We start from the raw sequence: 18519 nt of genomic DNA, 5'->3' as shown, positions 1-18519 counted from the left end.
ACAAAATTTATATCATTTAAAGAATAGAATTATCTAATCGTTGCCACATGTTCTATTCAAATACTATAATAAAGCTAGAATGATGTATAAAAGAAATTAAGCAAACAAAACAAAAAAGAAACACTTTTTCACAGACGATTGAGTATTTCTCATTCAATTAATTCAGTTCTCACTTGGCAAGAAGGCAAAAATACATAAAAACTCAAAATATCTATATTAAAAATTACGAAGTAAATCTTAAACACTTATTTCCCCGAAAAAATTCCAGAAAGGATTAAACATGATTTAATTTGCAATAATAAATGAATGCGTTATCTTTGTTGTTGCGAAGCTAAATTTCTCTAGATTGGCAACAGATCCACTAGTCTCCTGTTTCAAATGTAAACATCAATGGCCGCCATTAAAAAAAGGCTTAGCGGCACTTATACAACTTTAAAATTGTTGATAATCCTAAAAATATTGCATACAGATTTACTAAAGGCATAAAAACCTTAACGGGAAGATAAAAACAACATAATACAATCATTTTTAAAGCAAAAAATGTACAATTTACTAACATATAAGAGTAAAGAAACTGAGATCACTGAGCCGATTGCAACCAAAATATGAGGTGCACATCTACATGTTATAGCAGTCCTATATAATACAAAATAATACAAAATTTCAACGTTCTGAGGCTACTCGTTTTTGAGTTATGTGAGATACGTACGTACGTACGTACATGCGTTCGTACAGACGCCACGGAAAATTCTCTTCAGAATTAATTTTAAAGCAGTTCTATAATTTTTTTTTTTTGAGGAAACAAGTCTTTTATTCTGTCCTTACGTACAGATATCAAGCAAAAACATCGTTAAATTGCATTCAATAATGGTCAAAATGGATATTTTCGTTGAAATATGCTGCCGGAAACTTTTCGCAATTACAATACTTCCTTTTTACGTCATACAAGGAAGTAAAAAAGCACCAAAAGAGAAAAATAAACACTAGAAACAAATATAAGGACTTAAATAACAGGGACTGCTACGAACCCTGTTAAATACATACAGGACAAAATTATGCAACACCTGTGAAAAAGTATGACGTATTTCACACCTGCAGTGCAACCTACATCAGAAATCTGCCACCTAGTGAGCGTGAATAGGAAGGTATCAGTCTCTCAATAGCAGTCACCTGCCTTGCATGCTTTGATTGAACTGTCTGTGAGAAGTTGAAATGCCAGACCAGTCAGAATTCCAAAGAGGAATGATAGTTGGAGCGCGTTTAAGTGGAGAATCAGTTACGGAAACAGCAAACCTTGTGATGGTGTGCAAGGAGTAGGGTAGCAGCCCTTATGATAACATACATGAAAAAGGATAAGACGGCGTCTTCAGAGCACAACAGTGGCCGAAAGTCAAAGTTGGCTGATAGGGATAGACGGGTCTTGAAGTGCATAGTAGCCCGAAAGCACAAGCAATCGTTATCCGAGATAACATGCGAAATGAACGGTCATCTCCAAGACCCTTTTTCAACAAAAACTGTCAAAAGGAAACTTCATGCTGCGAGCATTTATGTCAGAGTGGCAATTCGTAAGCCCTTGGTGACAGCAACTAATGCTTTCAAGTGATGCCAATGGTGCAGAGATCACAAATGCTGGCCTCCACAGCAGTGGCAACAAGTAATATAGTCAGATGAATTGTCATTCACTCTATTTCAGACGACCGGATACGTTTATGTCTGGAGAACGCCCAAAGAAGAGTTTCATTCTGACTACCTCTTGCCGACTGTGAAGCATGGGGATGGCGCCATTATGGTATGCGGTGCGATATCTTGGCACGGTCTCGGGCCACTTGTTATTCTGCATGGGAGGATCACATACAATCACTATCTAAGCATTCTAGGGGATCATGTCTATCCTTTTGTCTAGAGTGTATTCCCTGGGGAGCAACCGCTTTTTCAAGATGACAACGCCTCTATCCACATTGCTAGGTGTATTCAAGAATGGTTCAAAGAGCACGACAATGCAGTTGAACATCTCGCTTGACCCCCTCAGTCTCCGAATTTGAATATTGAACATTTATGGGCATATTTGGACTCTAAACTTCGTTCCGGATTTCCACCACCATCCAGACTTTCGGAATTAGAGACCGCTCTGTAGGAGGAATGGCTTAATATTTCTTTAAATATTGTCCATGACCTTTGTGCATCTATCGCACGTCGCATTCAATCAGTACTTCAGTCAAAGGGTGGTCCAACTCCCTATCAATAAAGATTTTCCATTATTTCACAGGTGTTCGTATTATTTTGACCTCCATCTGTATATATGTACAATTATTATTTAGGCAGGAAACCGAGCAAACATTTATTCAATTTAAAAAAAAAATAATGCTTGCGAGCGGTATTTATACCTAGCAGATGCAGAAAGTGCTTTAAGTTGTGATTGGTTAGCTTTAGGCTGTTATGTAACATGGAAAGATCTTGAATTTGGGAGAACAGATGAATTTCGGGGAGAGAATACCAAATATAGAATAGTTAATTTTGGGGTCATCAATTATTTCTTAAAGCAGCCATCGTATTTTGTTATATCTTACAAATTCCGCTCCCCCTCAAAAGAAAGGTCAGGAGAGCAGGGTGGCAGAAAAGCATTGGTGAATTAGCAAAGCAAGGGAAAGTTTAGTATATAAGGAAAGACATGAAGTAGCATTAAGGTCATAGCCGGTAGGTTTGCCAATGTCCTGTTAATGTGAACCTAAAAAAGAAATATGAATTTTAAATCATTACATATCAAAGATTGTGGGGCATATGAAACTTACACATTTGATCCAGCATTCTGGAACTGTGAAGGCCTGATCCCTGGGTTGCCACTACCACCATGAGGTTGACCAGCTCGAATGGGCTTAGCTGTAAGAGAAAAAGCACATTAACAGGTACTATGTAGAATACTTTTTACAAGGGTAACTCAAAAGCATACATAATCATGTAAACTTATTAAAAATTTGAATGATGGTTAATAATAATTATGAATATTTCTGAATAGTGAGAGAAAATGTGTAATAATAACTAGAGATTTTTAATACAAGGTAAATATACCTTATTTAGTAGCCAGTGTTCGTACTAACTTAAGAGTTAATATCATTAACATTATATAAATTTTCTCTATCGATCAACAGAAAAATCAAATTCTCAAAAAAATGTTTTTAATTTGAGGGAAAAAATTAAATGCATGTTACATTTCACTCCAAGTACTAACATACGGCCAAACCGTGCTGCCGTTTCTTATTATAATAAGTAAAAGAAAAAATTCAAAACATTGCATCAAATAATTATAATTATGTAAAGCATAAGAAACTATATTAGTAATTATATTTTCTAATTTTGAATATTTCTAAAACAAAATAATTATTTACATTTATTACAGCTCAGATTTTAGGAAGTAAGTTATTTCTCGATTAGAATTAATTTTGAAAATTATTTATTTTCAGAGAAAAAAGTCATGCATTTTGCATTGCTGATTTCTTTTAAATTTCTTACTGTGAAAACCACAGGAAATATCAAACATCAAATACTTAACATCAAATACTAAATACTAAATATAAACATCAAATACTAAAACTACTAGTTAGCATTACATTCACTAAAATCAAAATAACACCTCAGTAAATTTTTAATGACCTTCCACTAATTAAATTAAAGAATGCATAGAAAAAAATGAATATACGAAAAAGATATTATTAGTGAATAAGTATGTTAAATATGAATAACAATATTTATTTTTCCAAATCCACCAAGTGGCACTGTGACAACAACATTCCTATATAAAACTGTATTGTTCAGCAATGAATAATTTTTGCTGGCTCCATAAAGTAATAATCTACGATTAAAGTTAATATAATAATAATTATAATCCAATTTTAGACTTATTTTTCTGGGTTCAGTCACTTATGCAGACTGAGGAGCAGTTCATATTTCAAGCCAATGACGAAGAACCCTGATTTCACATCAAGTTCCCAAACAAGGACTGCAGAAACTTAACTCTCTCTTAACAATTTTTTTTTTTTTTCCCTCAAACTAAATGGTAATGAAATCAAATAACTATAGATAGAGAATTGGTAAAATTACAACTATAACTGATTTTCAGCAAATGGTTAAGCACGTTTTAGAACTAAGAATAATGAATAGCAGAATGTACAATATTCTACATTGCTCCATTTCTACTTTCTACTGTAATTAATGCGAAAATGTCTCACAAAATATTCTAGCATGCTTTACACATCACTAGAGATTGCATTCGGTAGACGAGTGATGCGTTTACACATTTTAAGCTGGAACGTTTTTCTGAAGACCACTAGATGGCATCTTATGTCCATTATTTTTTAAATGAACACTGTTTTAGGTTCCTGACCTTGAGTTTGATATATTGTGCCTGACTTTGGGATTTTACTCATCAACTGTTGCGAAGGTTGGAGGGGATGCGTAAACAGAGGTGGGCTCTTTATCTTTAAATCACGGCATGCTAATATAAACATTTGCATGTCTCATTTATATCCAATTCCTTTTTTTATTCAATTTTTTCCTCTACTATGTATGGTCTTTTAGGGTTACTATGTGGAGCTCCATTACATTTTGCATTGCCCTCAGACATATTTTGGGTTCTTCTCTTTTTATTTCGGAAAGTCTATTATGGCGTGAAGGTGCTATTTTTCAGAGGAAGAATACACTTGTATGGTTAATAAACCATTTACTAACACAGATGAGAGTGATGATTCATTTTCTAAAGAGTTAAAAAGTGATACTTCTCTGTGCTTCAAGAGTCTTCATTTTAAATTCTTTTGCTTCTTACTGTAAATAGTCTTTATTGTATTATTTTATTAATTTTAAACTTTATTGATGGATTTTATCAATTAAAACTTTGGAATAATTTGAATACCGCTTCCGAAAATTATTTTACAAAATAAGCAATTTTTTAAATATATTTTCATGTAAAATAAAGAAACAAGGATTATTAAATGCTAATTTTAACATATATAAGAGCTCAAGTAATAATCTAAAACCCCTGCTTTGTATGGTGACTGCCTTCGATTCCCTTCTGTCCCGCACGGGCATCTTAAACAAAGGTGCGCCGTCGCGAAAGGGTTATGTACAGTTAGTTAGACATTCTACGCATTCCCCTTAATAAGTAGGCCTCTTCCTCCCTTTCAAAAATTTCTAATTTAAATTGCTAAACTTTTTTACAGCCCTTGCATTTCAGTTATGCACTATAGTGGGCACAAACAGCTTAGTTTTACAAATTTACAGCTGAAAGACATCATGCAAATTTGGTACAAAAGACTTGCCTAAAATCGCAACTGCTGAAGGGTTAACAAACAAGAATAGTGCTAACACATAGATAAACTCCAAGATGAATACATAAAATTAATATCATACCTTTAGCTAAAAAAATTATAAAACTTTCATCTTATTTTATAAACATTATGTGCCTTTTTAAGTAATGAAAAGAAATAAGTTATACCAATGTGAGCCATATTTCCTCTTCTTGCTAAATTCTTCTGCCTTACTGCTTCTTTAATTCGATCAACTTCATGTTGGTATCTGTACAGGAGTTTTAAAACAAAAGTCACAGTCATGTTTTTTTTTAAATTAATGAAATAATTTAAATGCTAACTTTCTAAATTAATCTAGCAATTAAGAAACTTCATTAGCTTAAAGAAAGGACACCCAAAAGAAAAATGGCCTGAATAATTAGTATTAGCCTGAATAATGTTGTCCTGTTTTTCCCTCTAAGATCTTTCACAAAAGTGGAAAGGGGGGAGGTCATGATGGTGACTTACATGTAAGACTGCTTGCATACATCAGCTACTAGATTTGTTGAAGGTGCTTGCAAAGAAAAATAATTCAAAATTTAAATACCATAATTTGTGATAAATTAAATAAAAATGCTATTCCTTAAGCTAGAGAATAAGTGACAATTATTTTAAGCATCATTTTTTGATTGTCAGACTTCATATACAAAACATATACAGTCAAAAGTCGTTAATTCAGACACCCATAATCCGGACCTCAAAGCTAAAAATTTTCTGCGCATGCGCCGTGTTCACACATGCGCTTAGGCGTTTACGCGTGAGCATAAGACCTTTACGACTGCGCATATGCATGTGCACAAGTGCAGAATACGTTTTCACATGCGCGTTTAATGTATAACGGATGGTATAAGCTAAAATTATCTAATTATCTATTTCAGTTAATGTTGATAATTGCATTGTTCCTTAATATTCGAACTGGATCCGGCTTATTACTTTTTTCAGACTGTAAGAGCAATTTTATAAAAGTAAACTTGAACTTTCGATTATGTCAAATAGAACTTCCGATGCTGGAGCTCCCAAAGGATCTACAGTACGAAAGTATGTTTCGATGTCTATCAAACAAAAATTGGAATTGCTGCAAAAAATGGATAAAGACATGAAGAAGGTGACAGAGAGGTTAGTGAAAACGAAAAAACTTTGATTGACAAGTTAGTCGGTATTCTTGGCACAGAAATTACGGGACTTGAACAGCGGAACTTTGTAACTGAACAAGAAATTATGTCTGTTTATAGAATTAAAGAGAAAGTATTATCACATAAAACGAAGCAACTTAAACAACTTACATTGAAAGAAGTGTTTAATAAAGTAAACAAATAAGTATTAAGCTTTTTTTTTTTGTAAATTTTGATACCCTTTAGATCATAATTGTTCTTTATTTCATAAATTATGCTTTCATATTTTTAATTTTAGAATTTCTGCACGCCATTTTACGAGATTTAAACTGATGACCTATAATCCGGAATCGCCGAAGTCCGGATTAACGACTTTTGACTGTACTACCTTCGAAAGGTTGTTTTAAAAGAAGAGGCGAGTTTAATTTTTAGAAAAAAAAAAAAGAATTAATTTTCAAAATAAAGGACAATATATTTTCTTTAGTAAATAACTAATTGTTCCTTTTCTAATTCATAATGCATGATTAAAATTTTATGAACTATGAAATCATAACAAAATCAATTCATTATTTTTTTATGTAACTATGTACAGTGGTACCTCGGTGTATGTCATTAATCTGTTCACACTTACACTTGGAAACTTGGATGTATATCAAACGAACTTTTCCATTAAGAAATAAAGGGAAAATAATTAATATGTTCTTATAAATATTGCAACACTGTTTAATCTGAAAAAAAAAAAAAAAAAAAAAAAAAAAAAAAAAAAAAAAAAAAAAGATGTAATGGGTGAAATATAAACTGCACATAAATGAAGTACTACATGACATTACTCGTAACTTTTTTCCTGTAATCCAAATCAAAAGCAATTTTTCAACATGCTCAACATCTGTGATCTTTGTCTGGTAATTGTTTTCACCCCCTTTGCAACGTTAGCTAAGTTAATAGCATATTTGGCTTCCACAATCACAGACACTAACGTACTCAGCGTACTGTATGCAACAGCTAAGTCCCACATATGCATGCCATCTTCATACTTTTCAACTTCCATCCTAAAAGTAACTGTTAATGAATTTACAAAAATTTACCCCCCCAAATCACTTGAACATTGAAAATTATAGTGCAGGTTGTTTACTGAATAGTAGCAATAGGCGAACCGATGCTCAGAGGGAGCCATAACATTGTCTCAAAAGAAGTGAACAAGTGTAGTATAGACAGTTGCAATTCATTGAACTCGAGTTTCATTCTAAATAAATGTCATACACCAAACTAAATTTTCACATCCAAACAAAATGTGTACCAAATTGAATGTGCACCAAAGTACCACTGTAATTATCCTCCCCCCCAAAAAAACAGATTAAGCGGAGTATCAGTGCATTATGCATAAATCATATTTTAAGAACTATGAATGGATGCCTTAATTTATAAAATTAATTACATAATAATACTAATGCATTATATTAAACCTATAACTGTCAAAAAATTTTTTAACTAAATGATATCTTTAAATTACATGCAGTAGAATTTCAAAAATTTATATTTTGGTTGACTGATTCCTGCAACCTTCTTCATAAAAAACTTTTCTTCTTATTTATCCCTTCTCTCTCCATTACATTTCCCCCCTTTACTGAAATTGTTTTATGGGTATATAAATAAGTGTATGTAAATATATATATTCTGTATTTAGAAAATCTAATAGTTTTTGCATTCTATAAATCTGGAGTAAGTAATTCTGAAAGTATGGTACATATTGGTAATTAATTATGTGAAAATAATCAAAATTTAATATAACATTAAAATAGCTGAAATATAAATAAAACTCAGAAAGATATAACTTAATAATAAACTTTGAAATTTTTTAAACCACATGATTCTTGGGTCTAGATATGTAAATTAACTGCAATCAACTGTATTTGAATATAAATTAGCACCTAAAATATTTTTGGGAATAAATTAACTGACTTCTGAACAAACAAACAAAACAAAACAAAAAAATTCAATTTATATTTTAATTTTCTTCTCGAAAAATCTGTTTTAAATGGAAATTACAGTGAAATATGATATACCGTTTTCTGTCTCGCATTGCACTTTCTTTGGCTTCTTTCAAAGCTTGTTCCAAAGCTTTTACTCTTTCCATTGTAGCCCTGAGTCTTTTTTCTAATTTAGGTAATTCACATCGCAAATCAGCATTATCTCTCACCAACTGAAAAGCAAAATATAATTTATTAACTATAATTACTTCAGAAATACGAAGCATATATTGTAACAATTCTAAAATTTATATGGCAAATAAAATTGAAATGAATCATATTTCTACATCCAATTAATAAATGAGTTTCATTTCATTGAACGTAGGGTTTAAAATTACAAATGCAGATAAACAAATATTTCACGGCATTCAGAAAATATAATAACATCCAAAAAAAAAAAAAAAATTATTTTTTGTTTTGAAGAAGTTAAAATGAGAGCAAATGTTAGCAATATTTCATTAATTTGCTTTATAAGTCTACTTGAAAATTTAACATAAAAAGTCTGATGTGAACACCACACGACTTCCTTTTCAATCTACTTTGTCGATAATGCATAAACCACAATAAAATAAATGCACTCTATAAAATTCACTATATTTATTTACCATAGCAACACTCTGCTGCTAGGTTCATTTAAGTGTTGCATCTCATTCATTTTATAACACAGAATTCGCAAAAATTATATCATTTGAAGAATTATTTAATCGTTGCCACATGTTCTATTCAAATACTATAATAAACAAATCTAAAATGATATATAAAAGAAATTAAACAAATTAAAAACAATACTTAAATCTGAAAGTAAGAAGACAAAAAAATCTGTACGTCTTCAAATTTTGCATTACACCCAAAGGGGCTTTTTCTTAAAGTTTTGTTATTACCTTTATTTATCAAATATCATGTTCTTCGTACTTAAACCATAAAATTCAGTTCAACAGCAATATCGCAAAATAACTTTAAAATGAGCATATCTTTAGAATTTCCCATACACAGTTCCATGCACTGGAGATAAAAATGTCCCCACCCTGTACAGTGTTGCCATTGCTCACTTTGAAATCATTGAGTTTGTTAATCACAAATTAGTTAAAGGCTTATAAAATATGAAATTGATAATAAAACATATTTCAAATTCTAAATTGCAGCTTCCAGATGCCCATATTCAGTGCAAGATGACGTTATTCAAAATTTGATGGCTATAGGTATCGTTGTTTTATCACAATGCGAGAAACATATACAGTCAAAAGTTGTTAATCCGGACACCCATAATCCAGAATGATCTATAATCTGGACCTCAAAGCTACAAACTTTCTGCGGATGCGTCAACGTATGCGCATAGGCGTGTGTGCATTATACGTTTACGCATCCGTGTTGAATGTATAAACGACGGTATAAGCTAAGTTAAAATTATCTAATTATCTATTTCAGTTAATGTTGCAGATTGCGTTGTTCCTTAATCTTCGAATTGGATCCGGCTTATTATTTTTTGCAGACTGTTAGAGCAATTTTATAAAAGTAAGCTTGAACTTTTGATTATGTCAAATAGAATTTCCGATTCTGGAGCTGCCAAAAGATCTATCTACAATGTGAAAGCATCTTTCGATGTCCATCAAACAAAAACTGGAATTGCTGCAAAAAATGGATAAAGGCACATCCTTTGTTTTTCTAACCATTCCGAAATTTGTTTATCAATTTCACGCTGCTCTGCCGGGGGGAGGGAAACATCGTGGCGCGCAATGAACTGGAAGTTGATCTGTCAGCACTATCCTCATCTTCAGGGCAGATGTCTTTATTTTATGCGGCTTATAATTCCTTACTAAATGTGGTGTTTCCTCTCGATGTACTCCGATATGATTTAAATCAATTTCTCGTCATTATAAATATCAGGAATACACATCAAATAGTTTTCTGGTTGCAATTTTCTAATTTCGACTACGCATAATGTATGCTTTACGCATGCACGCGTTGAAAGAAATATTTAATAAAGTAAACAAATAAATATTAAGCTTTTTTTTTTTTTTTTTTGTAAATTTTGATACCCTTTAGATCATAATTGCTCTTTATTTCATAAATTACGGTTTCATATCTTTAATTTTATAATTTCTACATGCCATCTTACCAGATTCAAACTGATGATCTATAATCCGGAATCGCCGAAGTCCCGATGAGTCCAGATTAAAGACTTTTGACTGTATACATTTATGCAGATTCTTCATTATTTAATTTCTTTAAATATAACACAGGGGGATAATATTTGGTGGCAACAATTTGAAAAGTGAAATGAACATTTAAAGTTAAATGCCAAAACAAAATTAACAGCCCTTCAGGCTAAAAAAGAAACAGTTTTTCACAAATGATTTAGTGTCGATTACCTAATGCATATGCACTGCTCATCAACATTTTCCTCTGTCCCAAACAGACTGGCGACAACATTTGTAGCTAATACGAAACACTTATTTCCTCGAATTTCATTAGAGATATATTTCTCAGTCAATTCAGTTCTCAATAAATTGAAAATAAAAAATTGAAAGATATAAAAAATAACATACTACATACAGCTTAAAAAAAAAAAAAAAAAAAAAAAAAAAAACAATTAAAATTAGAGCTTCTGCGTAAAAACAAGCAATTCAGACAGCAGGAAAAAGGACAGATTTTTAGATGCACAGAAAAGTTCCCTTTTGGTTCCACTCAGCAAAAAGACACTGAAGTTGCAGCGAGATTTAATTCACCGTTCTTTAAATTTTCAAATGTAGAGAAATATGGCTGCTATGGTAAGAAAAACTGAGCTTAGTTGCACTTAAACAACTTTTAAATTGTTGATATATCTACAACCATTGCGTGCAAATTAACTAAAGGCATAAAAACCTTAACCAGAAGATAAGAACAACATAATTTAATCATTTTTTAAATAAAAAGATTCACACTTTAAAGAATAAAAAAAATAAGCTTGCAGAGCCGAGTAACAGAGTGTATATATATACATATATATATCTTTGGTGTGGCTGATTGCAACGAAAATGGGAAGTGCACATCTACATGTTATAGCAGTCCCACGTACAAAATTTCAATGTTCTGAGGCTATTCATTTTTGAGTTATGCAAGATAGATACATACATTCATACATACAGAGGCCGTGTGAATCCATGTGAAATCAGTTTTAGAATTTGGATTATTGGATTATTCAGTTATGGCAAAGCACACGAGGGCTATCTGCCTAAAGGGAGGGATGTCTTTCGTGGAGGACTTTCTAAGGGAAACTGGCTCGTATACACATGGGAAAAACCACGAAAACACCCATGCAGCCAGCCCGTTCGCGGGATTCGAACCTCAGACCGAACTACCAGTATTCAGCGTCTTTACCGCTCGGCCGCTGGTGGGCAATTAGTTTGAGGAAAAAGAGTCCTTTATTCTGTCCTTATGTACAGATGCCACGTGAAAACATCATTATATTGCATTCAAAAACCGTCAAAACGGATATTTTTGTCAAAATATGATACTTTGAATCTTTCGTGATTACAATACTTCCTTTACTTCGTACAAGGAAGTAAAAAGGAGAAAAGGACTTAATATCCAATTATTAGTTAGACAATAATTTAAATAATAAATAGATTCACGGAAATGTACTTTCAGGTATTCGTTTTGTAATATCTAAACTGATAAGACTCAGGTTTTTTTAAAAGTACATGCATTGTGACTGAAGAAAATGTTAATAATTTAAAGTCTCTCAGTAAACCACAATCAGCACAAAATTTTAAATAGTTGGTCAATACAACTTTAGTTTTACTTTACATAGTTTTTACTTTTATTAGACATATATGGTGCAAATATATTTAAAAAGGGGAGAGAAGAAGAAAATCTGAAATAATTCAGATTGTATGGGATTATACTGTTGAGATTTTCATGTTTAACCAGAAAGTTTTCTTAGTAAGATGTTGTAACATCTCCCCTTTTTTTAATCCTCTAAACTTTATTTATTAAATATCACTTTCTTCATACTTAATCTAAATAAAACTCAACAGTATAATCCCATACAATTAAAAAATAGAATACATTAAGAATTCTTGATAGTGTTAGGTGTTGCCATAATTTTTTAATATATGCCTTATTATTATTTTTTAAATAATGCATCACAATAACATAATAAAATTCTTTTATTTGAAAAGAGAGATACAAAATTGAGGATCAAGACTAACAGAACCTCAGGTACTAAAAATGTTAGAAATGTTGCAACCATATTTTCATAATTTGGAAAAGAGTTACCTTGCAACAATTTCTGTATATTATTATCAAAAATTAAACAAGCAATATATACCTGTTTGTGAACTTTTGTAAGTTGATCTAAGTTGTTTTCTAGAAAAGAGATCTTTTGTTTCTGAGCTAGACTTCCGCCATTATCTTCACTATCGTCTCCAACGGCTGACTTTTTGACACGGCTTTGAAGATCTTGAACAAAGAGCTTTCTGAGGTTATGTAATGTCTGAAGTTCTTTTGCCTTTAAATAGGAATATTAATTAAATTATAGCCATTATATTTAAAGAATAATCAATTTTTTAAATAGAGATGCCAGTATAAATTAAATACTAAAATTATCATGTTAGTAAATACATACAACAGTTTCTTCTAATCCTTTCAGATCTTGTCGAGCTTGTTCTCTACGATCACTCATCAGCCTAAAATAATAATAAGAAATGTAATAACAATAAAAATAAAATTCAAAGCTAGAGATCATCTTTATCAACTAAAAACAGAGGAAGGAAATAGATATTGTCCAGACTTACGTTAATTCTTGCAATTTCTGAGTTTTCTCCTGTTCTTCTTGTTTCAGCTTATCATAATCTAACTGCAGTCTTTCTTGTGCCAGTGACAATTTTTGATTGACACTAAAATTTGACAGATGCAATTAGTTAATATTTTATTAATAACTCAAATATATGACTTAAAGTTTGAAAAATAACACATATTTCTGTAAACATTAAATTTAATGCTTCAGTTATTTAAACACTCAAACAAAATATGAAAGTCGAATAAAATGTTTGAATATTTAGATAAGCTCCAAATATGTAATAAATTAAAATATATATAATAAATTAAAAACCACATCAAGAACATAAAGAAAAGTACAAGAAATACTCAGTTTGGATGTATCGAGTCATTTGGAAAATTCTAAACAGAAAAAAATTATCTTCAAATTAGTTTGTTTCTGTTGATAAAGAATGATTTTGATCATAGTGATCTTTAAAAAAATGGTCTTTTCAGCTTACATTTGCATAATTCTATGTAGTGGCATAATTTTTATTTCAGCACAATGCTAAGAATAAAGAACCCAAAGTTCATTTCTGTTGTATTATGCTCTTTTACTTTAAAAAAGGAAAAAATGCTAGTCAGACTGCTCATAAAATTTGTGCTGTACATGGATAAAGTGTACATGATTAAATTTCAGTTTCTGATGCTACAGTTTGAAACATTTATGTGTGCAAATTTCAGCCTTGAAGATGTTACCCACTGGGGACCACCATCCTCTGTAAATAAAGACCCACTGAAAGAAGCTATCACTGAATATCCATGTTATATAATCCATGTTATTAATCAGTACATGCATGTTATACCATCAGACAGAATAAATATTTCAAAAAGTACAATACATGATCATTTGAAGAAGACTGTGCATGTATGCTGCTGTGGTGCATGAGTACCCCATATTTTAACTGGGCAGAATATGCTTGCTTGAGTTTCGGAATGTGTTTTTTTTTTTCCTGAATGCTACTCTTTTGAAACAGCTCATTACTGCAAATGAGAAGTGGACACTATACAATAGTGTCACAAGAAACAGGTCATGAAGTTTGCCAAAAGAATCTCTTTTTAAGTAACATCAAGACTGCGGCTGCATCCTAAAACAGTAATGCTTATTCCAGCTGGACCAGAATTGGAAATAATGTCACAGAATAAAACTCAGCTTAAATGATTCAATGAAAATATTTTAATGTTTTGCTTTTTTTGCTGCTTTGTTTGTATTTATCATTTAAAAAAAATGTAGAATTTTCCAGATGATCCAATGCATTATTTAAACATAACAAAAATTCATGTAAACATTAAATGAAATGTTTTAGCTACTTAGAGTTAAGTATTTGAATATTCAAACAAAATATAGCTATTCTTAATTTCAATAAATAAAACCCTTCCATGTTGATGAAATCTATATGATCAATAATTTGTAGGGTCTGTACCCACTTTTTCACTCGGAATACATCTTAAATCTGAATATTCTACTATTCATCACTGATTTTACATCTACTGAATAACTTTTATTTGTGAAGCTAACTTAGCACTTTTTTTTTTTTTTTTTCTTTCTTCCCGTTTTGTTTTGTTTGTTTGTTATTTTTTGCTTTCATCACTGCACGATTATCAATTCATGGCAGCTTGATAAGTGATTCACGCACTGGAGTCTAAAACATTTCTTTTTCTAAATATAAGTAACTGAATATTAAACAGCATGGTAACCTTTTATACTGACATTACGCTTGCCGACAATTGCAAACTTCAGCCATGTTGACAGAGTGAAATTTAACAGAAATTTCTTTCCATATGTAAAAAATAGATTATGTAAATGATTACATTTCGAGCTGTTTGAACTAACTCATTTGTTATTTATATAAGGCTTAAGTATGTGCAGAATTCATTTATTAGTGACTCAGATAAGTCTTATGCATATTTGAGAGATAGATGTAATTATAATAAACTAGCAGCTGGCTTTTAAATGTACCGGAAAAAAGGCTAAAGGAAACACCAAATGTTAAATTTAAAAACTGCGTCGAATTTTACTCTGCAGAACAACTTCATAAAAAAAAGTTATTATGTATAACAAAATTACAATGAAATAAGCAATACCCCTTAATACAAATAATAATTATCCTAATAAATAAATTAACCAACTTCCCTTTGCAAAATCTTAAGAACTCAAATGGTATAAAGGAGGTTAAGAACTTTGTTTCCTAAAAAAATCACTCAAAACTTTTCAATATGTTAAAAACGGTGAAATGAGCAATAATTATAATAAATAACTGAACTAACATGATTCAGGCTTAATTTTCGCAAAGCTTGTGAGAAGCATGATAAAATTTAGTGGAGCAACAAGGTTTTAATTGGCAATATTCCAATACATTGCAAATAGTATATAGTGGATGCTAGTTAAGCATTAAGCTATGCTAAAATGAGACACGTGAAATTTGTTGAATGGTTTTAAATGTAGAAAATACAGTACAAAGTCCAAAATCCGGACGTCCATTATACAGAATGATCTAAAATCCAGACCACAAAGCCACAATTTTTTTTTTAAAATTATTATTAATGCTTTATGCATGCACATTTGATTTTTCCTTCCATAATAAAACATATGGAGATTTTCAATTAAAATTCCGATTCTTAATTTCACTTAGGCACTAAATAAAATACCTCGTTATGGAAAAACAATTATGTAAGCATAAATTTGTGAGATTAATAATTTGCCACCGTAGCTGATATCTACTTGGCATGCATCTCAAACCGAAACATTCACCTTTTTTTATATCCCTGACGCTGACCTGGCGAGTCATTATTTATTATATTTTGCTTTCATCACCGCATGTTTATCAATACATGACAGCTTCAGTAATAGCTCATGCTGTGATGTCTAAACTTTTTTATATTAGTAATTGAATAGCAAGAGTACAGCAACCTTTTATGCTAACATTACGCTTGGCGATGATTATAGAGTTTTAGATGCTCTAAGAAATCTTAACGAGGAAAAATTCAACAAAAATTTCTTTTCATATGCTAAAATTAGATTTTGTTAATGAAACTCCAAAAAATTACATTTACTGCTATTTTAATTAAGAATAACTGATATGTTATTCACCATAAACCCAAAAGTGGGGGCAGAATATATTGGCATCGGACAGCAGAATTTAGGGAAGACAGAACTTTTGGAATTTGGAGAAGCACCGAGCGGCAAAATTAAGGGATGAGAAGTTTTTTCGATTTAGGGAAAGCACTGGGATCCAAAGTTTAGGCATGGTGAAAATTTATAATTTAGGAAAGCATTTTGTAACAGAATTTAGGACCCGTAGAGACTGCACCAGGCGGTATCGAGAGGCGGTCCTCGATAAAGCCTTAAGTATATGTGGGAGTTTATTTATTCAGGACTTGGATTAGTTTTAAGCATGAGCAAGAAATAAACATAGGTATAGTAAATAACAAATACAATTCAGGCTTAATTCAATACGCAATAGGGGCAAGACAAATTTTAGCAAAACAACTTGGCTTCCATGGCCAATCTTGTGATACACAGCCAATAATGTATAACGGACGCTATTAAGCTAGGCTAAAATTATCTTTACAGATTATAAGGCATTTCAATTAATGTAGCAGACTGCGCTGCTCCCTGATCTTCTAATTTGATCTAGCTTATTATTTTTTGCAGACTGTTATTATTACGGCAATTTTATAAAACTACGCTTGAACTTTCAATTATGTTGAAAAGAGTTTCCAATTCTGGAGTTGCCAAAGGATTTACAAAGCAAAACCATGTTTCAATGTCCATTAGACAAAAAGTGGAATTGCTGCAAACAATGGATAAAGGCATATTCATCTCAAAATTATGCGAGGAGTATGGCATTGGAAAGTCCACTGTATATGACAAAAAAAAAAAAAAAAAGAAGAAGAAGAAAAGAAAGAAAAAGGAACTTCTGAATTTTTTGTGGAAGCATCTTAAACTTCTTACATTGAAAGAAATGCTTAATAAAGTAAAAAAAAAATAAATATTAAGTTTTTTTTTGTACATTTTGATACCCTTTAGATCATAATTGTTCTTTATTTCATAAATTACGATTTCATATTTTTAATTGTATAATTTCTGCATGCCATTTTACCAGATTTAAATTGATGATCGATTATCTGGAAAAATCCCAAATCCGGAATCTCCGAAGTCCCGACTTCGGACTTTGTACTGTATTACTACTGACAGCGAAAAAAATTGGCAAAGATGTTACGGAGTACAAAAAATTTGTTATCGATAATTTAGTGGGAATTCTCAAATCGGAAACTACAGCATGTGAACAATGGGAATTTATAACCAAAATCAACACAGATAGCTTAAATTGAAAAACATACATGTAATTAAAAAATAATAATAACAATTAAAGATAAATAAATAAATAAAAATAAATATTGAGCTATTCTAAATTTTGATTCCTTTAAGACCATTAATGCTTCGCTGTTTCATAGGCAACTGTTTTGAATTTTTAATTTTATAATTGAAGGGCTTGCAGTAAGAAGGATTCAGCTCCACTTTTAGTAGATTTTGTGATCATAGGCCTTTTCTGCTAAAAAAAATGGTTCCTGCATTACAGTAAAAAGGGCTCATCTCCGAGCAGAAGTTTCTGAAAATCTCCAAGAGATGAAGCTGATATTTTTGTAAGCTTGTAAGGGCTTAGTTCCAAGTAATAGTTTCCAAAAAATCTCAAGAGATGGAGCGAGTTGTACAGCTGAGTTTAACTACTACAGGGTACAGTTTTGTTTACTTGGTGTTATATTTCATGTTGCACTGTTCTTAATCATTTTAAGTGTAAGAAGGACTGTTAATGTTATTGTGATTTCCTGTTCTTTCACATATGTGACAAAATTTCAAAAGATCCTGAACCTATCAGGTCAGGCTCATCTGATGAACATTATACAAATGAATGCAAGGACAGCAACAATGAATGATCAAGGAAGAGACGAAAAGCAATGAATTGGGATTTGTGGAAAAAAGAAGACAAAAGAAAAATGAGATGCAATGAAGGTGAGAGTTATATTTCAACTCAATTAAATGTTATTCCTTCTAGAAAAACTGGTTCCACTTGTAAATACAAGTTCAAATGCTTTTCTAAGATTTGTAATGCCGAGGAAAAAAAAAATTACTGCAGAAGTTCAACAAACTTTTACAAAGTACATGCAAGATGTGCATTTAGCAGGCCTTATTACTGTTGGATATGTTGAAAGGAAAAGGTCAAAAACTGGTATCCAAACTCAATG

General features: G+C 31.4%; 1 protein-coding gene across 2 annotated transcripts in view; it reads right to left on the bottom strand.

Moving 5' to 3' along the window:
* LOC118193548 (kinesin heavy chain-like) overlaps positions 1-18519 on the bottom strand; it is a 204472-nt gene that overhangs the window by 19050 nt on the left and 166903 nt on the right. For both annotated transcript variants that reach the window (XM_085817867.1, XM_085817870.1), the window contains exons 19-24: positions 13251-13352; positions 13082-13142; positions 12785-12964; positions 8512-8648; positions 5486-5565; positions 2790-2877 (exon numbers count right to left, since the gene is read on the bottom strand). In XM_085817867.1, coding sequence (XP_085673993.1) covers positions 2790-2877; positions 5486-5565; positions 8512-8648; positions 12785-12964; positions 13082-13142; positions 13251-13352 — 648 coding nt within the window. The remainder of the gene's footprint in view (positions 1-2789; positions 2878-5485; positions 5566-8511; positions 8649-12784; positions 12965-13081; positions 13143-13250; positions 13353-18519) is intronic.

Source organism: Stegodyphus dumicola, chromosome 1 (assembly GCF_044657685.1).
Source record: "Stegodyphus dumicola isolate Sdum_Otavi_A_Nest chromosome 1, ASM4465768v1".
Taxonomy (NCBI): Eukaryota; Metazoa; Arthropoda; class Arachnida; order Araneae; family Eresidae; genus Stegodyphus; species Stegodyphus dumicola.
The sequence above is the reverse complement of the archived record's forward strand: the minus strand, read 5'-3'. Positions and strand labels throughout refer to the sequence as shown.